Source organism: Macaca nemestrina, chromosome 5 (assembly GCF_043159975.1).
Source record: "Macaca nemestrina isolate mMacNem1 chromosome 5, mMacNem.hap1, whole genome shotgun sequence".
Classification (NCBI taxonomy): domain Eukaryota; kingdom Metazoa; phylum Chordata; class Mammalia; order Primates; family Cercopithecidae; genus Macaca; species Macaca nemestrina.
The window spans coordinates 148,791,793-148,814,036 of record NC_092129.1 but is presented as its reverse complement, the minus strand read 5'-3'; the positions used below and the strand labels follow the sequence as shown (position 1 = coordinate 148,814,036).

At 56.2% G+C, this 22,244-nt stretch overlaps 1 protein-coding gene across 5 annotated transcripts in view; it reads right to left on the bottom strand.

Annotated features, from left to right (window-relative positions):
- Positions 1–7,428: 7,428 nt before the first annotated feature.
- The window catches only part of LOC105474476 (glutamate metabotropic receptor 4), a 124,607-nt gene continuing 109,791 nt past the window's right edge, over positions 7,429–22,244 (bottom strand). For 4 of the 5 annotated variants that reach the window (XM_011729139.3, XM_011729143.3, XM_011729141.2 and 1 more), the window contains 3 exons: positions 20,477–21,412; positions 13,026–13,272; positions 7,429–7,796 (listed from right to left, as the gene is read on the bottom strand). In XM_011729139.3, coding sequence (XP_011727441.1) covers positions 7,747–7,796; positions 13,026–13,272; positions 20,477–21,412 — 1,233 coding nt within the window. In that variant the 3' untranslated portion in view covers positions 7,429–7,746. Of the gene's footprint in view, positions 7,797–9,144; positions 9,640–13,025; positions 13,273–20,476; positions 21,413–22,244 lie in introns of all 5 variants that reach the window. The other variant, XR_982790.3, reaches the window with a different exon arrangement.

Genomic DNA, 22,244 nt, shown 5'->3' with positions numbered 1-22,244 from the left:
AAGACTATGGGTTCCACCGTAGACAGTTCTGAGTAGTCAGTGGAGTGCTCAAAGGGAGGTTTGGAAGCTAGGAGATATATATATACATTTGGCACTTGTTTGATGGTATAGTAGTTAGGATAGAAAAAACTATAACTGGGCTGGGCGTGGTGGCTCACGCCTGTAATCACAGCACTTTGGGAGGCTGAGGCAGGCGGATCGAGGTCAGGAGATCGAGACCATCCTGGCTAACATGGTAAAACCCTGTCTCTACCAAAAATACAAAAAAAAAAAAAAAAAGAAAGAAAAAGAAAAAGAAAAAAAAAAGAAAAGGAGCCGGGCATGGTGGCGGGTGCCTATAATCCCAGCTACTGGCTAAGGCAGGAGAATGGCGTGAACCCTGGAGGTGGAGCTTGCAGTGAGCTGAGATCTCACCACTGTACTCCAGCCTGGGAGACAGAGCAAGACTCCGTCTCAAAAAAAAGAGAAATAACTGGCTGGGCACAGTGGCTCATGCCTGTGATCCCAGCACTTTGGGAGGCCAAAGCAGGCGGATCACTTGAGGTCAGGAGTTTGAGACCAGCCTGGCCAATGTGGTGAAACCCTGTCTCTACTAAAAATACAAAAATTAGCCAGGCATGGTGGTGGACACCTGTAATGCCAGCTACTTGGGAGGCTGAGGCAGGAGAATTGCTTGAACCCGGGAGGTGGAGGTTGCAGTGAGCCAAGATTGTGCCACATATTCCAGCCTGGGCAACAGAGCAAGACTCCATCTCAAAAAAAAAAGAAAAAGAAAAAGAAAAAGCTATAACTTAGTAACAAGCCCTGAAATCTCAACATGTTAGCATAAAATAAGTTTATTTCTTGTTTATAGAAAGTTCACCATGGGTTGGCAGAAGCTCTCCTCCATCCAGTGATTCAGGGACCCAGGTACCCTCCATCTTATGTGCCACCATTTCAACACGTGACTTCCCAGGCCAGCACAGTAAAAGAGAGACGTGGAGGAGGTACCCGAGCCTCAGTCCAGAAGTGACTGGCATTATTTATACCCACAGGTCATTGACCAGAACAGTCACATGGCCTCAATCCAACTGCAAGGGAAGCGGGGAAATGTAGGAGGAGGACATGGGATATTTGGAAAGGTCTGAGGCCATGAATTTAAATGAGAGAGGCCATAAAACTTTTGAAATGAAAGAAGAGTTCCAAGCCTGGAGCCCCAGAGGGAGCCCTAGCATTTGAAGAGTGGGTGGAAGAAAAGAAGCCCAAAACCACAGAGGAGAGAGGATCCGGGTAGGAGGAGGACCGCAGAGAGCACGCTGTTCTGGAAAGTGAGGCAGCCAAAGGTCAAGGACAGGGCTCACATCCTCTCCCCATCTCCTGTGGTCATGCAATGATTTTGTAGTCTTGAAATCATTTTCAGCAGATACTATTTTGTTTCACAGATGGGGAAACTGAAGTTTGGAGAGCTAAGAGGCTCAGGTACTCAAGTCACAGAGACCTGCAAGAGACTAAAGCCAGGGTCTCTAACCTGACTCCTCAGTTGGCCTTATCTGTACATGGCCCCAGATCCTGCCTATGCTCAGCGGGGCAACTGACCACCTCCATGGGTTGGATGAAGTTAGATCCTTACCTCCAGGCTCCTCTCCCTGCTTCCCCAAGAGCATCTTACAAGCTCAGAAAGAAGAGCATTTACGGGCCCCTCTGAAAACCATGCACTCCCCTAACTTTCCTGATTGAGGGAGGGCGGGTGATCAGGATGTGAGGTGGGGCTTTACGAGGCCTCTCAAGTCTAGACAAGCCTCCTGACTCTCTGGGCCTCAGTTTCCTCTTCTGTTAATGTGTATGACGAGGAACAGTGGATGGTCCTTGGGGCCCCACCCAGCTTACCCCTCATTCTATGCTTTCTTCACCTGCCAGTGAAGGAGTGGCAGAGTGCAGGGATGGCGGGCCCACCCTCACTGGTCCCCTCCACCAACAACCCCCACCGGCTCTCCATCCTCCTCCACTGCTCCAAATGTTAACAAACCTCTTTCTCCAGGCACAGACAACCTGGGCTGGGGAAGCCAAAGGAACGGCCTGATTTGCATACTCGAGCCCCTCCCCAACCCCCTAGTGTGTGCACAGTTGCCATAGCAACTGGCCCCAAAAGACTCTTCTTGGCAGTAGCCTCCCCTTTCTGCATTGCTGGAACGCTGGCTGCTTACTCAGGCTCTGAGCACTCAGAGCTCAATCCTTTATTTTAAGGATGAAGAAAGTGAGGCCCAAAGAGGGGAAGCTACTTGCCCAAGGGCACACAGCAAGTTGGTCGAAGAGCCTTACCTAGAATCCAGGTCACCTGATTTCCACTCCAGCATGCCTGTCATCCTAGGAGGTAGATGGGGGTCACTTTCTACCCAATAACAAACGTGCTACATCCGAGCTCTCCCCAGACCTCTGGGGAAGACCGTGGGAAGCTTAAGTGAAGAAACTAACTTTGAGCAGAGACTCAGACATTGCTGAGTGCTAGCGGGTGGGGATACAGCCAAACAGGCTCCTCTAAGTATCCATTCCAGCCCCATCTCCCTGATTATTCATTCAGCAAACATTTCTTGTACGCCTACTATATGCCAGGTACTGTCCTAGGCCCTGAGATTCACTGCAATGAAATGCCTTGCCCTGGTGGGGGCTGACAGTCTGGCGGTGGGTGAAAACTATGAGCAAGCCCTCTGAATACAGGATGAAGTCTGGGGCTGAAGGGGCATTCAGAAAGTGGAGGAGGGTCTGCTCTTGAGCTCGGGTAATCTGGGGAGCTATTTCAAAACCAGATACTTCAAAACTTACCTGTCCCCTGTCCCACACCTTCAGGGCAACTGGTTTCTTGATGCTGAACTCCAGTATGGTTGCTGGCTGGTTGATGTGTTTTGGGAGAACATGCCTGAGGCTTTAACCACAGAATTCTGGGCACTGATGCTGGAGTTGGGAAGATGTTTGGGGGCAGTGAGCTCCCTCAAACCATGTGTGCAGCTGCCCGGCCTGTTCCAGCTGGCCTGCAGGCTTGGAGAGTGATTTCAGATGCTCCAGGAAGGATCACCCACTGCCACTCACCAGCACCAAAATAATGACAGAAATGCATCTCCTGGTGCAAAAAGACAGCCCTTCACCTCATAGTCAGAAAGAAGAAACAAGTGCCCTGAGGGCAGATACCAGTTGCCCTGCAGTCAGCAAAGCCTTTCCTGGGGGTGGAGCTTTGTTTAACTCTTTATTATGGAAATTTTCCAATATACAGGAAGGAGAGCAGCACAGAGACTTCCCATGTGCCCACGCCCCGCTCAAGAATCATCCACTTTTGGCCACTTTGGCTTCAGCTCTGCTGCTCCCTGCCCTGTGTGCTTTGGAGCAAACTGGGGCTGGTTTTATAAGAAAAGGGGGAAGAGGTGCCCTGGAAGTTAGGTGGGTCCCAGGGGGTAGCTGCACCCAGAATGGGGGCGGGGGTCCTGGTTCTGTGGATGGAGTAGGAGGAGGTCTGGCTGAAGGAGCCAAGCCCCATTTCCTGCCCCAACTCCACCTCTCTTTGTTTTCTCCCTCCCCTCTTTCTCCCCCTCACTCGCAATAAAAACATAATTATGGGGCTTTATAGAAAAAAAAGGCAAATTATGGTGACATGCTTTAATTATCTGCCGAGCAATGGCGGGCTGAATTACACAGGCAGGGCCTTGGAGGTTACCTAAAAATAAAGCAAGAAGCCTCATTAGATGCTAATTGCTGCTTTTGCCAACCGAAGTGAGATTCCGGTGCCGAGTGCCATTCAGTGCTGGGTTGGGGGTGGTGGTCTGAGCCCTGTGAGGCTCAGAGTGCCAAGGCCAAGCCTTGAGGGGCAGCCAGGATCATCCAGGGCAGGCAGGAGGACAGAAGGAGCCCTCAGTGCCAGGGGAGTGCCTCAGTCTCCCTTCCCTGTTCAGTGGGCACATGGAAACCTGGGATGGGAAGGGGGAGCTGTGGAGCCAGTGAGGGTGTCAGAAAGCGGGCTGCCCAGCCTTCTGCAGGGTCAGCATCTTCTCAGGGGCTCCCCAGGACCCCTTGGAGGGCCTGGACGCTGAGGCAGTGTGGGGGCAGCTGGCATGTGGCCCACTGAGACCTCTGTCCTGCCTGGCTCTATGCCTCTGCCTCCACGGCCTGAGAAAGAAGGATGGGAGGGGCAGACCATAAGACATTAGAGCTCAGAACAGCCCCTCAGAGGCCGAAGGGACCTGAGACTCTGCTCCTGAGGCTGGTCTCCCCAGGGTCCTAGGAGTTCCACAAAAGTGCCCTGTGCATCCAGCTGGCCTCAAAGTTCCTGGGTGTCTGCTCAGGCTGGCAGCAGCCCAGCCTTGGGCTTGAGCCCAGGCAAGCTCGAGTGGGCACTGTTGCTCCCTCCTGACTTCACAAACCCCAAAGTCTGGTGCCACACCTGGCCCACTTGACTGCACGGCCCATCTGCTGGGGAGCTTTTAAAATGTGCCTGTGCCCAGCCCTCCCCGCAGAAGTTCAGGTCCAGTGGTCTGGGGGGAGCCCAGCGTCTGTATTGTCTAGAAGTTGCCCTGCTGGTTAGAAAGTGTGCTGTGGGATGGGATGTCTGCTAGCCCAATCCTTTCGTTCAGACATTGAGGAGGCTGAGGCCGCAGGGGTGAGCACATACCCCCTGCACATAGCAAAGGTCTCTGGGGGCCGCTGGCTCCCTATCCAGGGTGCCAGGGACCCTGAACCTCCCCTCCATCTTGTTGAAATCTAACATTGTGAAGATTCTTAGCAGCTTTCTCTGGTCATTGATAATTGAGGATGAGAACAAAGGCGAGGAGCCAAGCCACCCGTGAAGGGCCAGGCATCCCTCCCACCACAGGCATCAGGGCAGGTCCCACCCAGCCCAGCTATGGGACCCAGTCCTGACTGCACTGGCCTGAGCCTTCTAGGTGATGGATCCAGGACCCCAGCAGTACCCACCCTCCCAACTGCTGCAGCAGGTCTAGCTGGCAAAAGTCTTGTTAGGGCCTGGTTCCTTTCTGTCCACCTCAGGCCCACAGAGCCCACCTCTGCACCCCAGGCTCAGATGCCCAAAGTCACACTCACCCAAGGCTTCCCTCCTCCACCCACCTCATTCTAACAGTCATTTTACTTTGGGACACAGTCTGCTGTATCTCCTCCATCACACTGGAAGCTCCCTGAGGGCAGGGCTATTTCTCCCCACTGGCAGGGGACTGGTAGGCCCTGAGGGCCCCTCCTGAGAGCCAAGGGGAGCCGAGGGGCAGCAGCTCCCTTGGAGAGGTGATTCTCCCGTTGGAACCTAGATGGGGGTCCCACAGATGTAGGGGGACCTAGGCAAGTCCTGGGCTGAGCATCAAACCCCTGCAGGCCCTGCCCTGGACCTAGCCTTGGACCTCAGAGCAGCAATCACTTCAGGAGGGGTGTAAGCCACAGAGCGGGCAGGGTGCCCAGGCTGGGGTGCTGCCAGAGTCATTCTGGGGGAGAGCTGGTTGTACCCTCTTCTGCATTCCCCATCCCTACCCCTCACCCCACCCCCACCCCCCCACTGCCCTAGAAGCTTTCGGCAGATACCCTTGATCTGGCAACCTAGTTCTGCCTGACCGGGCTGGAGCACTGGGTGGAATCCTTCCTGGGCAGAGGTCTTAGGAACCTTCTGTAAGATGATCAGTGAGGCACTCCTTTCCTGTCTCCGTCCCTCACACAGACACTTACTGAGCATCTACTAGGTGCTGCACACAGATCCCAGGGAAGAAGAGATTTCCTACACACAGGTGTGTGAGATGCCCAGGCCAGAAGTAAGAGTGGGCTGATGGAGAAGACATGATACCTGGCATAATTCAGTGTCCCAGCCTCACCCCTACACACACCCTCATACCCTGTCCTTGCCTGGCCCCCTGCCCAGGGTTCCTCCAGTCCCTTCCACTGTGCTCCACAGTGCCGTCAGCTAGCCTGGAGGTGGGACGGGGTGCAGGACCTGGGGGCGGGGCAGGGCAGGGGCGGGGCAGGAGGGGGAGGCACAGGCAGCCCGGGCTCCAGCTGCTGCCTATGGCCTCATTGTGTCGCTGGCTCTATAATTTACCCCAGCCAGAGCCCAGCCCCTAAGTGTTCCTGTTTCCCACCTCCCAACCTGCCAGGGAAGCCAGCTGCGGTGAACGCTCACCATGGGCCTGAGACAGGAATCCACACAAGCCACCGGGACCCAAACAGACGACCAGACACTCAAACAAGACAGACACGCATGTGCATGGACGCGCTGGGCGTGCACACAGACACGCAGCCAACACAGCCACACGGCCATGCCTGTGCCGTGCACTTGTGGGCCCACGTGGACACATACAACACACTGATCTCCACAACAGACACACATCATGTTAGCACCCGAGCCTGGAGACAACAGAAGCAGGAAGGGATGGCTGTGAGTGCTGGCAGCCTCGGAAGTTAACTTCTCAAGAAGAGGACTTCCTGGCTGGAAGGAGAGAGGCGCAGGTTATGGGGGCGGGGATGGAAGGGCAGTCCCAGGTGTGAGGGGTGTGAGACAGAGGACAGGCAAGGCAGAAATGTTACCATCCCAGGGCTGGGGACAAAGCATCCCCCCTAACTAGGGGACTACTAGGTGCTGATTCCTGGAATTTCCTGCAATGTCCCTGCCCTTTACCTGGAAATCTGGCCCCTCCACAGCACACTAGATCCCAGCCCAGGGAACAGTCTCCACAGCCCCCAAGCCCTGGGTCTCCAGAGCCCATTTCCCGCTTCCCTCTAGGTCCAGGCCCTCCAGCTGCAGGCTGAGCCTGTGGTCCCATGGCAGGACCCTCAGTGGATGTGGAGCCCAGGTGCAAAACCAGGTGTTTATTTTTATTAGAAATGTTCTTGGTATAAAAACAATCATGCGCTACACATTGTCATCAATAACCATCACCAAACACCCAGGCACTGAACTCCGTGTGGTCGGCAGGAGGGGCAGGCGGGCAGGCGGGCAGGACACACGGCAGACGGGCGGGGCAGGCGGGCAGGCTGCGGGCCACAGGGACACACACAGAGGCCACCAGGAGGACGCAGCACTTGGCAACACACTCGAGATTTGTTTTTGTTTTGGCTTTTTTGTGTTTTGATTTTTTTTTCTTTTTTTCTCTTTTGCAACATGTAAGGTTTGGTGAGCTGGGGAAGGGTGGCAGGGAGAGGGGAGCAACGGCTGGACGAGAATGAAGCGGAGGAGAACAGGAAAGAAAATGGCAGAAAAGTGACACAGGTGGGACCCAAGAAAGCATGAGGAGCTGAGGACAAAGAGGATGAGGGAGAGGAGGCAGAGGCAAGAGCCAGAAAGGAGACACAGAAAAGGCCGAGAGCACAAGCAGCCGGGGACACCAGAGAGGCAAAAGGTGAAACAAAGAGATAAGAGAACAGAAAGACAGGGCTGGAGACAGACAGAGGGGTCGCCAACAGCACAAACAGAGACGAAGGGAGGGAAAGATCTAGCACTGGGGCCCACACGGCCTGAGCCCCTGTGGTTTGGGGCCGGGAGGGGCAATGGTCCAAGATGCAGGTTCTTGTGGTAGCCTGGCACTGCCCCGGCCCCTCGTGCTCCTGTCGCTCACCCAGCTTGCCCAGGCTGCCAGCAGTGACGGCCGGGGGCTCTGCTGTCCTCAGCACCAAGCCACATCCGTGGGTGCCCACGGGCAGGCAAGACATCAGCTGGGCCCTTGGGTGTGGCCCTGGCCCAACGCACCATCCACAGGGTCACGGCTCCTCCTGCTGCTCAGCTCCATGGCCTCGCTAGATTGCATGGTTGGTGTAAGTGACGTAAGTCTGTTTGGTGGCCAGCGCTGGAAGGAGAGAGACCAGGGGTACCCAGGAGTCAGGGGCTGCTTTTCTCAAACTCTCCTTCCACACGGGCATAACCCTGCACAAGAACCTACCATAGCTCCCCACCTCTCATGGCATCCAGTCCTGGGCTGAGCTATCAACATTGCCCCAAACTGCACCGGCCCCGCCTGGCCCATCCGCTTGCTTCTCCTGCTGTTCCCAGCTCCTCATCCAGGGACTGGGCCCATGTTTCGCACCTCCACGCCTTTGCCGGACTGGGCTGCTTGCCTGGAATGCCTTTCCTCTTCCCTTTTTACTCTAGAGATGACTCCTTCCTCCAGCATTCCCTCCCCAAACCCCACTCCCATGTGAGGGGCTCCCCAGCATGGGGCCCCTGCCACCTCCTAATTCTACCACACTTCAAAAGAAACCTTTTTTTATGACATCATATAACCTTAAAATATTATCAAAGGGAAGTCTTTCAGAAGTTCAACCACACGCAATTTGGATGCGCACATGTAAGGAATATACATTAAATTAGAACGGTGGCCTAGGGGAAGAGAGTGAGGAACAGGGATAGAGGAAATAAATAATGAAAACCAGAGTGGGGCCATGCATGGCTAGAAACTGAGGCATGCGATTGACTCAGCACTCTGCCCCACACCCAAGGAAACACAAGTCCCCCGGATCCCCAGGGCCCTCTGAGCATCTACCCTTTCTACTTCTCGGTGCCCCGTCTCCCTCAGTCTTGAGCCCCCTTTATCTGCCCCTGTCCCTCTGGCCCTTACTCCACCCTGGGACTGGGGTGGTACATCGGGGTATCTCCCATTCCTGTCCATAGCTGAGTGATGCCAGCAGCTCTCATGAGCGGTGTGAGTGTCCCCCACCCCTCCAGAGTGCAGACCCCACAGCAGCCTAGTGAGGCAGCCAATGAAGCATCACCCAACTTGACAGATGAGGAACTAAGGCCAGAGGGGAGAGGGGCCTGGCCAGACCCTTGGTTTTGTCCTGTTCAGCCAGGGTTTAGGCCCTCCCTCAGTGGCCTGGGAGCTGGCTCAGTGGTGGTAATCAGGGCAGTATTGCTGCCTGGGGCAGGGGCTGATCCACGAGTGTGGAGAGAAGCAGTGGGTGGGAGAAACCAGCTGCCCTTTGTCCTAAAGCTGCCCTGACTATCGGTCGGGATCTGTTGGCTCAAAAAGGAGGCACATCTGCCAGACTCAGCCAGGGTCATCTGGAGAAGAGGAAACTGGGGGACAGGTGTGGTGGTCTGCAAATTGTCCCCCCAGTCCTCTCTCCCCTATTTCACTGGGCACATGACTCTGAAGGACTAGGTTTCCCAGCCTCCCTTGCAGCTAGGTGAGGCCTTACCTGACTGCGTTCTTCCTCATGAAATACACATGGAAGGACTGTGTGCAGCTCCCATGTCATTCAAATAAAATGGGTCTTTCCCCCATGCTTCTTCTCTTTTCCCTTCCATGAGCAGAACAACCATTGAGGTCATCTAGCCTCAATCTTCAGGAAGCCAATGGAGCAACAAGATGGAAAGATCCTGGGTCCCCACTCCCACCCACCCATGATGTCTTATTACGGCAGAGAGAAACAAACATCTGTCTGATTTGAGCTGCTCAGTTCTGGGACCTCTTTGTCACAGCAGTGTAACTGGAAGCCCACTAACACAGGCAGGAGTTCGGTGTCCAACTATCAGTCTATCACATGTGGAAGAAGCAAACTGGTTGGGGAAGGGGTGAGCAGAGGGGTCCACCATGGGACTAGTAGGGAGGCATGAAGGTCAGAGTCCAGTTCAATTAAAGGAAGAACTTTCTCCTGGCCAGAGTTGAGTGGAGTCAGTGGCCTATGAGCTCCCTGTCAACAGAAAAATTCAAGCAGATGATGAAGAATCACTTAGCCGGATGGTGGTGGGCAAGTTTCAAGGTTTAGGTGCTACCTGGATAGCTGCCAATGGAAGAAAATGGTGCCACAACATCCAAAAAAAGAATAAGAACACAACATGACACCTTACAGCTCATGAAGAATTCCCACCTTCACCTCTGAAAGGACCCATGACCTTCCAGGGTTCTGGATGACCAAGAGGGCAGAGGGCAGAGGGACCACAGGACAGGTCAAGGTCCATTTCGGGGGGGGGCAGCATCCAGGAGGTGGCCTGGGATGGCAGGAGGTGTGAGAGGGAGATCAGCGCAGATCAGCACCCTGAGGGCAGGAACTGAGATTCTAGTTGCAGGGCGGCCTCACACTCTCTCTGAGCCTCAGGCAGCTCTTCCCCTTCTTTGCTGGGTCTCAGTTTCCCTGCCTGTAACTTCAGCAAGTGGTCTTTTTGCCTAAACTACTTCTCCTGAGGGGCTTCCAACTGCCCCCAACATCTTCACTCCATTCTATCCCCCATGGTCAGAAAACGCACAGCAGTGGCTATGTGAATCACAGCAGGCCAGGCTGGTGAGAATCAACTTCCCAGGGCTCCGTCACCCCCTGGGGGAACTGATAAAACTCAGCTTCCAAGCCTGTAAAACCCAGCAGCTCCTGGTTCAGAGGTGAAAAAAACTCTCAGCAGCCACAACAAAATCTCCATTGACTGCAGGGGATGCAAGCCTGAGGGCAGCTGAGGGGCAGCAGTGGCAGCTGCAGACTAGAGAAAGTGTGGAGAGGAAGGACCGCAGGGCCTCTGCTCTCCTCTAATGCCCCACCTGTCTGCCCTAGAAAACCCAGCTCACAGGTTCCAGAAGCTGGGGAGCCCTTCACCCAAGACTCAGTCTCACCATCTGGAAAACGGGAGCCGTGAGTCTGCCCAGGGCCCCCACGAGCTGACAGTGAGGCTCCAAGGGAAAGGCTCTGGCCAGAAGTCAGGAAACTTGGGGTCCAGTCCTGCCTGCAATGCTATGGGGGAATCTCGACACCTGCCATGTGGCCCTTCTAACAAACTGACCTTCTCAGAGCCGAGATTCTCTCATCTGTAAGATGGGGTGATAATAAACACCACGTGGGGTCAGCCAAGAGGTGAACAGAAACACTCTTTAAATCCTGCAGCATGCTAGGCAGAAGGACAGGGCTGGAATTACTCCAGCAGCGGGGACCGGATAGGGATAGCAACACCCCCGGCACACTCTCAGTATGAGGGGAAGGCCGAGGAATACGGGCCGAGGCCCTGAGCCCACCCGGTGCTGACCACAGGCCCTGGCTGCTGGTTTTCAGTTGCCGGAGGCACAGATAACAATTAGCCAGGCAGTGCTAGGCGCCAGTTGACAGCCCCCATTTGTCGCCCCTTGTCTCCGCACCCAGTCTGCCTGCAATCAGGCCCCTGAATTATTTATTCTGTTGTTTGTTTAAAGATACGTAGCCTGCCAGTGACAGAGTGAAAAATGTCCCTGTTCCACAGGAGTGACACCTTTCCACTCCTCCTGCTCACACCCCCACCGTCCGGCTGCCCCCAGAATTAATCACCTGGCTCCTGCCTGGTGCCTCCATGGCCTCTGTTGTCACTGAGCTGAGAGACAATGGGGGCACAGGGTGCTGGCCACTGGCCTTCACATAGGAGGTAGGGAGAGGGGCTCCCTAACTTCCCTACCATGGAAGCCCCTAAGATTTTCAGGGGGGAGGACGCCAAGGCCTGCAGGGGGTCTGGTGACCACAGACCCCTCGGTCCCTCCCAACCCCAGAGCAGCTGGAATTGAGCCCCGTGGGGGCTGCTCCACAGCCTGGAGGCCCCCAGGCTCCTCTGGGCAGGAAGCAGGGACCTGGGGATACGGGGTCTCCCTCCCCAGGCCTCCACACCCCTCCTTCTCTGGCAGGAGTGGGTAATTGTCCCATGTTCCCAGGTGACTGGCTGGAGCAGAGGCAGAGGACCAGTACTGAGCCATCAGAGCTCTCCGTGAGGGCCCCACCCTTTATGGGGCCCTCTGCCCTGTCACAGCACCCACGGTGTCACCCTTTGAGGTCAGGGTGTCACCTCCAGGAGAGGCTAATACCCACTAACTCTCAGGAGCACTGGGGAAAAGCGCATCTGACAGACCTGCTCTTGCACGCAGCAGAGAGGGGGCCTGGAGGGAACGGGACCTGGGACCTGAGAAGGGAGGTCTCCACGGGAAGGAGGAAAACTGAAGCGGGGACGAGGTCCCCAGTCAGGCAGAAAGGCCTGGTCAGGGCTTCATCTGGGGTTTCTGGACATCCAGGTAGACATGGAAGGCCAAAGGTAGGAGTCCCATGGGCCCCTCTGTTCCTTCCCTGCTCTGTATGGGGGCCAGCATGACACCTGAAGGGAACCCCAGAGTCGTAGGTGGGGAGAAGCTGGTGTTCTATGGGGAGGAGGAGGACTGGAAAGAACCAGAGGTCACAGGGCAGGGAAAGGGAACACACAGGCATAAGGGGCATTGATCAGAGAGGGGAGGGTGTCAGAAGCTGGTATACTCTGCAAAACAGGGGAGCACAGGCAGATCTCTGAGGAAGAGGGGAGTTGGCAAAGATGGTGGCACTGCTCTGTAACCAGCCCTGAAGGGACCTGTCCTGGCCAGCTCCAGACTGCAGGCCTGCCCCTCAGCCGCCGAGGTCCCTGCCTGGTGCCCTCCCCCACCACAAAGGATGACCCTCTCCTGCTGGGTCTCCTCAGACAGTCCCCCAGACAGGTGGCTACCTGAGCGCCGCTAGGCAGTTCTGTAGGTCCCTCTGCCTCACCCTGCCCTCACTCACCGGTCCTGGCCAGTTCATGTCCCGGATCCCTATTGCCCAGGTGCCTGCTAGGAGGTGGCCGAACAAAGCCAAGCTGGGTGTTACAGCTGCCCAGGGCCACTCCCACCCAACCAGGTTACCAAAGGGCCAGTGTGCAGGGCCCCTGGGACGACCCCTTCTCCCAGAAGGGCTGAAAGGGCACAGGTGGAGACCCGTGCCCCAGCACAGGGAAATCCTGGGGTCCCGCTCACCCTCAGGGCCCAGGCGCCCCCTGGTGGCCTGCCTTGGGGTGGGGCACAGATGCCTGGAAGGGTGCTGCTAGGGCACAGGCTGGGGAAACCTTGCGGTTCTCTCCAGGCCACCAGGAGGGGCAGGACAGAACCGGCTCTAATGTAGTGCCTCAGGGCTCTCCCTGAGAGGCTGGCTCCCACCTGTAGCCTCAGGGTTCCCCCACCGCCTCCCCAGGATGGGGCATCGGGGTAGGGAGCGGCGGGGTGGGGCAGGAGCTCAGCCGACCTGCTGCAAAAGGAGCGGGGCCTGGGGCCCGAGGGGGCGGAACAGGACCAGGCACTCACCTGGGGCCTCGAGGTTCTCGCAGAGCTCGGACTTGGCCTCGCCGTTGGGCCGGAAGTTGCCCTTCTGAGTGAACTTGTTGGACATGGTGGCCGCCGTGACCACGGCTTTGAGGCTGCGCTTGCGCTTGGGCACGTTCTGCTCCGGGTGGAAGAGGATGATGTAGACCTTGGGCATGTAGAGCATTCCCAGGGATACCGAGGCGCTCAGACTCACCGAGACGGTCAGCGTCGTCGTCTGGATGTACAGCTGGCGGAGGGCAGGGCGGCATCAGAGCAGGCTCCACCCCGTGTGAGCCCTGACCTCCGCCAGTTCCCACCCAGAGACGCACCTGGGGACCCCACCCTGCATCCCGCTGCCTTCAGGCAGAAGGGAGTCGTGGCTTGGAGCTGGGACTGCAGACCAGGGTTTCTGCATTCAAATCTTGGCTCACTACTTCCAGCTGTGTGATATCGGACACGTCACATTCTCGTGCCTCAGTTTCCTCATGTATAATATGGGCATGATAATGATAGTCCTTACCACCTACAGCTGTTGTGAGAATTAAGTGACTTAATAAATGTTTTAAAAGTGTGGAAAACATCTGGCACATGGTAAGTGCCAATTCAGGTTACTGCTGTTATTTGCTATGTGGAGGAGGCGTGCCTGAGGAGAGGCTCTCAGGAGACCACAGCCGGCCCTTCTCAGGGCTGAGGGTGACAGGAGCACCCCTTGGTGCTTTGGAACAACACCCAGTGGCCACATCACAGCCCCTCAGACCAGGCCCCCATTCAATGACTGCCCCCCAATGGTCCCCAGTGCAGAGCACGGGATCCCTGGCACCCATCACGATACGGTGGTGGCAGCAGTCAGAGCTCATTTCATGCTCGTTCACCAGCACTAACGGTGACAGATGTTTAGCAAAATGAAAGCCCATTAATCTGGGTGTCAGATAATCCATTTTACAATAGTAGGGCCTTCCAGGCAGGGCTCGGCAATTCCCAGTGTCCCTGTCTGGGATTCCCCTCCCTGCCTCTCCCTTCCTCCAGGTCCTCCAGGCCTCAGCCGCCCATCTGAACCACCTCAGCCAAGGTGGGACCAAAGGAGACCCAGGCTAGGCCTCCTGGGTCTGGGCACGAAGGAAGCAGGAAATGCTCTTCCCCAAATCTGCTTTCTGGGCCTGGGTCCTGCCCTGGTACGTGTCTGATGTGTCACCTCCTCCAGGAGGCCTCTCCTGACCCCCAACTCTATGGGCCCCCATGACACCCTTCGTTTCTTCTACCCAGACCGGCAGTGTGGACACAGGTCTGGAGTTGTTTCCTGAAGGCATAGGGGCCCTGGCCTCATCTGGCAGTACCCCCATGTAAGGACCAGGTTTTCCAGTTCTTATATTCCTCCCTGTCCCTTGCACACCCCTCCATAAATGCCTCATGACACTGGATGGGATGACCTTCATTTCCAGCCACCCTGTCCTGGGTTTCCCACCTTTGGGAGAGGGACTGGAGAAGCTGTAGGGCCTAAAAGGAGAATCCTGCCCTTCTGTGGGCCTCAGTTTTTCCCTCAGTGTAATGGGATGAAAGCAGCTACCTCACCTAAACCATGAGGGTACCCCAAGCACAGACTGTGAAGCCATGTGGAACTTGCTTTTAGTGACTGCAGGCACTGAGGTGAAACTGAGGAGAAGAGACATGGGGGACACGGAGGCATGACCGGACAGCCATGATGTGCCCAAGCCAAGGCGCTGACACTCCTCAAAGTGCAGCCTCTAGGCTGGTGTGGCCCAGGTCAGGCAGAGCTCCGAGGGGAAGGAGGCCGAGCACGGCCACTGGTTCAGGAAAATGTCACAGGCCCAGGGGAAATGAAAGCCTGTCCCCCGGTGAGCACGCGCCCCTCCAGACACAGACAGGCCTCCATCCTCAGACACCACTTAACTCTCACCCGTGGGCACGGAGCTCTTCTGGAGGGAAAGGTCATGACCAGCCAGCAGGGGCATGCTGGACACCTCTCCCGCCCGAGATGGGGCTGGTGGCCAGAGTGAGAGGGCAGGAACAGGCTCCAGAGCATTAAAACAGACGCTTGGGAATATCAGAGTCTCGGGCTAATGGAGAAGAGGCTTGTCATCTGGGTCTTCACCATGGGACTGGGAGTTCCCTGGGGACAAGGTGTGTCTCCCTCTCCCTCATTACATCAGAGTTCCCTGAGGGCAGGGCTGGCTCTCCTCTCACACTAGGGGTTCTTGGGAATAGGGGTTGTGTTCCAGGTGAGACCCCCATCTTAGACCCTTTGCTCCTTGTTGATGGGTGGAGTGCAATTGGGCCCACATGGAGTTGGTGGGACCAGGGATAGAGGCCCTCCTCTGGGCAGAGGAACACTTGCAGGGGACACAGTTCTATGTTGAGGGTCAGTGTCCTGGGTTCCAGATTCTACTCTGCCCCAGCCCACCGTGGGATGTTAACAAGTTTCCTCCCCTCTTTGGGCACCAGACGCCCCTCCATGAACACAGGCAGGGCCAGCGCTGAGTGCACAACCTGTGCACTCACCCAGGGGCCTGTGCCTAGCTCTCGGTTTAAGGTCCTGCTGCCACCATATTGAATTGCGGATAATTTCTGAACAGTGGGCTCTGCGTTTCCATTTTGTGCTGGGCGCTGAAAATGATATAGTCAACTCTGAACACATGGGCACAGTCATTGGTGTTCTGTTCTATTTTGTTTTTCAGCCTAGGAGCCTTTCTGCAAACAAAATTCAAGGGAAATAAACAGATCAGAACCCTCCCTCCCAGCATGGGCCCTGGGGGCTCCTGTAGCCATCCCCAGCTGGGAGGTAGGCCCTGTACACAGCAGATGCGGGGGCCCTGTACACCGCCAGTTCCGATCCTTGCCCCAGGGTGTGGAATTTGAGCCCCACCATGGGAACCTGCCTCTGGCTCAGACATTGTTTCTGGAGCCCTGTTCTGTGAAGGCACACATGGCCACCAGGAGGTGGTAGCAGGTTAACCCTTATCAGAGAAACAGTGGTCTAGACCCCAGCAGGCACTCCTGAGGGGCTGAACCCAGGCACCAAGAAGGTCTTAAAGGGAGGCAGAGTGAGAGGCGGCCTTCGGGCTATGATTTCCCCTCCTCTCTCACCCACCCGCCTCTTAGCCCGCTGGTGCCTGAACTCCCACCATCCCTGCTCCCCTGTGTGGATGGGCCCCCGCTGCACTCCGTCCTCCGTGAGGAATCCTGCATTCAACCTCACTAGTCATGTGCTCCCCACAGTGAAGGAGCTTGTCTGAGCTGAGTTGGATGCAGGAGGGCAGAGGACACCTGGGGTAAGGAAAGGGCGCAGGAAGGAGCAGCTATAGATGTGGATGATGAATTTCCTGCTTTCGTGCTAGGCCTGGGGGTACAGGGTTTGAGGGGCCCCGGTGGGGGCACCAAGGAGCTCTGCCTGCCTTGTGCTTCTGCAGGCTGACCCTGATAGGAACCAAGATCCTCCGAATCTGTACAAACCAGACAAATAAACTTCCCCACACCCTGATTGCCTCTGCAGCCACATCCCGCCCAAGCATGACTGAGCAGTAACCCCACGTAGTGGAGAAAGCCCGCTCAGTGTAATGCCAAATGGCTGCGGTGTTAAGCCCTGGAAATCCGGGCTAAGGCTGGGAAATCCAGCCGCCTGCTCACCAGAGCGGCATAGACAGCTTCACTCTGTGCCAGCACCTGAACCCTCGGGGAGTGTGCAAGTGCGTGTGTGCATACATGCATGCCTGCTCACACACACACATCAATATACACGTACATACCTGCATTGACACATACACCTGACCTCACAGCTGCACACTTACATCTGACTCAGCTGGGCTCACACACACACACATACACCTTCACACATGGGCACATATACATAGACACAAATGTACTTACACACATCCACCTGCACACACTAACATTTGCACTCACACATCTGCACACTGTGTGCACACTCCTGGGCACATATACTCAACCTACACATCCATACACACACCAGCAGCTACATACCCCTCAGCACACCCATCAACCCATCCCCACTCAATCTGCATGCACATGGGCACACACCCGTGCACACACACACCACACATGCACCACTGAGCATGTACATGCACAAAAAGGCACACACACGTCTATACACACACACTTCTGCAGGCATACCACAACTCCTGACAACAGCCACCCCCGCTTGATCTACATGCAAACACACACACTTAGCAGCCAGACCTGCAGCTTGCACTGGGACATCTTGCAACTCGGCATGACATGGCCCAGACACAGCCCCGGGTTGCCTGAGTCTCTAAGAAGCCTGGTAGCCTGAACTGCAGGAACTTCAGAGCACATCTCCTCTGCCCCCTCCCATTCAGAGGCCCAGAGTGGGAGAGGTATATGTCCGATGTCCTGGGACACCAGGGAGAGAGCACCCAGTGTGAGGCCAGCCTGTCATTTGACCTGGGACAAGTCCCTGTCCCTCTCTGGGCCTATGAACTGATCATCTCAGGGACTCCCTTCATCATCACGGCTGGCTGGGGGAGCCTCCTAAAAAGGCAGGAATCAGAGGCTGGTAGGTCACCTGGAGAGATTGCAAAGGGTAGGAAGGCTGAGTTGGGGGGCTGGGCTGCAACATCTGGAGACCAGAGGGCCTGATATCCTGGGATGACAGGGACCCCACTGGGGAGTGGGCTGCTGGAAGGCAGCCAGGGGAATTATGGCAAGGTGGAGGGAGGGGCTTAACCGTCACGTGTGGGCCTCCCAGCCAGGTACCTTCACTCCCTGAGGAGGTGTGGGAAGGGGCCTCCTGGTATTGTCGAGGGTAATTTCTCAAGCTGCCAGCCTCCTGGGGTATGGGATGGCCTCCCCGCTGGCTCCACAGGCCCATGAGCACTGAGAGGCATGAGGGCCTCTGCCTGCACCTGCACTCAGCAGGGAGGGCCTCCCACAGCAGGCCTGGTGGAGGCCAGAGACCCAGCTCACAGCACGGGTTGGGCGCCGTGGCTGCATGGCGGCTGCTTGGCTCAGACATGCAAGGTGGGATCCCCCTGCTGAAGCAGGCTCAGTGTCAGATCTCAGATCTTAGGACACTCACTGCCAGCCCCAAGGTCTACCTCTTAGGGCCCCCCACAGGACCCCTATTGGAAGATGACCCTTGAGGAGCTGTTGGAAAAGAGGTAGGCACCTACCAAGGAGTCCCAGGGCGTGAGGTATCCCAGAGCTGCAGGGGGGAAGGGTATGCTCAGGATGAGGGGGGTGCTCCTAAGTTAGACAAAGTGGGGTCAAGTCCAGCTGTGCCACCAAGGCAAGTCACTCCCCCTCTCTGTGCCCCTCTGTCCTCATCTGTAAGCAGGAGATGATGAGACCTCACCAGCTGCCATGGGGCCTAACAGCCGTTAGGTAAAGTGTCTCCACATGACAAGCACCCCATCCCATGGCAGCTTTGGCTGCTGCCTCACTGAAAACTAGGCATCCCTGGGAGTTCAGACTGGTGCTCACAGCTCCCCTCCCCTCCCCTCCTTTCCCTTCCCCTCCCCTCCCCTCCCCTCCCCTCTCCTCTCCTTTCCTTTCCTTAGATGGAGTCTCACTCTGTCACCCAGGCTGGAGTGCAGTGTCGCAATCTCAGCTCACTGCAATCTCTGTCTCCCAAGTTCAAGCATTTCTCCTGCCTCAGCCTCCTGAATAGCCTGGACTACAAGCATAAGCCACCTTGTCTGGCTACTTTTTTGTATTTTTACTAGAGACAGGGCTTCACCGTGTTGGTCAGGCTGGTCTCGAACTCCTGACCTCAGGTGATCCACCCGCCTCAGCCTCCCAAAGTGCTGGGATTACAGGCATGAGCCACCATGCCCAGCCATGGGCTCACAGCTTTAGATGCCAGCCTCAAGCTGACGACTCCTCAGATATGTCTCCAGCCCAGAACTTGCCCCTGAACTCCAGACTCCTATATTCAACCACTGACTTGGCAGCTGCATTTGGACGTCTAATGAACATCCCAAACTTAGCATGTCCAAAGGACCCCTTCTGCCCCCTCACAAGCTCCTCTCATTGTCTTCTCTTCCTTAGCATGGGAAACTCCTTCCTTCCTGATTGCTCAGGCCTCAAAGCATGGTGTTCTCCTTGACTCTCTCCTGGTCTCCCACCCAATGCCATCCATTGGAAACCTGGCCAGCCAGTCTCCAGACAGGCCCAGACTCCCCCACTCCCCACTGCATCTGCTGGGGACACCCTCACCTGCAGAGCATGACAGTGACCTTCTCACAGCTGCTCCTGGCAGCCAGGGGGTCCTTTTCAACCTACATCAGACAGCACCCTCACCTGCTCAGAAGCCTGCAGCAGCCTCTCTTCTCACTCGTGGTAAAAGCCAATGTTATCGCCACCATCTGGCCTGTCACCTCTCTGATCTCGTTCCCCACTCCTCTGGCTTCCTCAGCGCCACACTCCTTACACTGTATTAACTGTTTGTGCACCCATTGTGTCATGTGATTGTGACAATACCTGGAAGGACTGCAGGGAAAGGGACATGGCCCCAATTTACTGATGAAGAAACTGAGGCTAGGGAGGCCAACTGACTTGCCCAGATCCCACACTTATACATGGAGATCAGACCAAGACCTGGGGTCCTTGGTTCACATTGACGCCCCTGCCTTCAGTGACTCCCAGTCCTTCAAGATAAAACCCCCAAGTCACTCAGCCAGCACCAGGACTGGGATGTGAGCCAAGCATACAGGTCTCTTGGGGTGTGCCCAGGTCCTCAGAACAGGCCAACAGGAGACAGAGGTAGCCACTCTGCAACTCCAGCCAAGGGAAGGAAAGGCCCTCTGCCAGCCCCTAGTCTTTGGGCTCCCAGGGCAGCTTGGGGCTGGGGAGAGGGGAAGGGTCCCATGGGGATCCTGTGAGGGATAGATGGAGGAGGGAGAAGAGAGGAGTGAACCAAAAGGAAGACAGGGTTGAGTAGCGAGAGAGGTAAGAGAAAGGAGTCTAGAAAAGAATGAAGAGTGAAGGAGGGTATGGCATCCCAGGCTGATAGAGGAGGGGAAGGGGTGATGGCATCCCAGGTTAATAGAGAGAGGAGGGGAAGGGGTGAGAGAATAGGGGGAGGAAAGAAGGGAAGGAGATGGGGTAGGGGCAGCAGGGATGGAGAGACAGGGAGAGAGAGGAGGAGGGGAGAAGGAGAACGGGGGAGGATGGAAAGAGGGAGTGAAGTGGGGCTGAAGGAGACAGAAGGAGAAGAGAAAAAAGGAGATACAAGACAGAGAGAAAGAGGGAGAGAGAAGAGGGAGAGGGGCACGAACAGAGAAAGAGGAAAGAAAACCCAGAACCCAGAGAGAAAACTTGCAACTGGGAGAGAAGTCAGAATGAGGCATGAAAGAAGGCATTTCTGGAGCAGGGGAGAGGCCAGCCAGCCTCAGGAGGCTGTCCCCTGCTCACTGCCCTCACCCACCCACTGTCCACCCCCGGCCCCCACCACTCACCTTGTCAGCCGACTGCGAGGTGCCAAAGAAGATGGGGATGAAAGCCAGCCAGACGATGCAGGTGGTGTACATGGTGAAGCCAATGGGCTTGGCCTCATTGAAGGTCTCGGGCACGCCGCGTGTCTTGATGGCATACACGGTGCATGTGACCATGAGCAGCATACTGTAGCCCAGAAGGCAGATGAGCGACAGGTCTGAGATGTCGCACTTGAGCACACCCCTGGCGAAGCGGGGGTCCAGCGTCCGCTGGTCCTGGAAGTCCACCACCGAGTGGGAGGGGTCCACCACAAACCACACACAGATGCCCAGCAGCTGCAGCGAGATGAGGCTGAAGGTGATGGCCAGCTGCGAGGCGGGGCTGATGAAGCGTGGGGCACTGACTGAGCGCTTGCCCTGCTCGAAGATGCGGTAGATGCGGTTGGTCTTGGTGAGCAGGGCCGCGTAGCTGATGCTCATCCCTAGTCCCAGGAAGATTCGGCGCAGCGAGCAGGTGCCGAGGTCGGGCTCGGCAATCATGAGGAAGGTGGTGGCGTAGCACAGGAAGATGCCCGCCAGCAGCACGTAGCTCAGTTCACGGCCCGAGGCCTTGACGATGGGCGTGTCATTGTAGCGTACAAAGGTGATCACCACAAACAACGTGGCAGCGATGCCCACCACAGCCAGGAAGAGGGGCAGCACTGCCCAGGGTGAGTCCCACTCAAGCTTGATGATGGGGATGGGCCGGCAGCCCGTGCGGTTCTCCGTGGGCCTCATGTCGTAGGGACACGTCTTACAGGTGTAGCGGTCCACCTGGTACTGGTACCCTGTGCAAGGCTCGCAGTGCCAGCAGCAAGGCATGCCCTTCACTGTCTTCTTCCGCTCACCTGGCTGGCAGGGCAGGCTGCAGATGGAGCGGGGCAGCTGCTGCCCGCTCCCCGGCCAGTGCATCCGCTCTATCTGGCAATAACAGTACCGTAGAGCAGGCCTCAGAACACGCCACCCTGCGCCTGGGACCATCCTACTGGGTGGTGGCACCTTGTAGCCCCACACTCAAATCACCCAGCTAGTTGGCTAAAAGTTCAGCTGCCCGGACCCCACAGGGACATACTGAATCTAACAGCTGGAGTTAAATAAGGTCTCTGGCATAACTCAGACATAATTGACCTACAGGGAATCCTGATTGAACCTGAAACTCTCAAGATTCATATGAAGAAACTGAGCCCAGAAAGCAGTAGTGACAACCTAGAGTCACAGGAAACAACAGTGGCAGAGCAGAGAGAACTCAGGAGTCCTGACTCCCCTAAGGCCTTGCTACTCAGTGGTCCCAGGGCGGCGGCAGCAGCCTCACCCAGGAGCTTGTTGGAAAGGCAAATTGCAGCGCCATCCCATACCTACTAACTCAGAATCTGCGTTGCAGCAAGACCCCCCAGCTGATTCCTGTGCACACTGGAGTGGAAGATGTACTGCCCTACGGCCCAGCCCAAGGCACCTCTGCCAAACAGCACATGGAGTTGGATTCAGCAGGGAGCAACGAACAAAAGTTTAATCAGAGGGTGCTTAATGTGTGCTCAGGGGTTAGCATTTCTTTACATCTTGCTCTAAATTAGTACTACGCACACTTACATGTCCCTGAAGACACAATGGCTGTGAGCAACAGAGCCACATGAGTGTTGTCACACGCCACTGAATATGCTACAATATTCCGGAAAGTGAAAGTCCCAAAAGAGCCTCAGGCATCGGGCAAAGGGACGTGACTACACCTGGGAGCTGTATCCAAAGCAACTGTTCT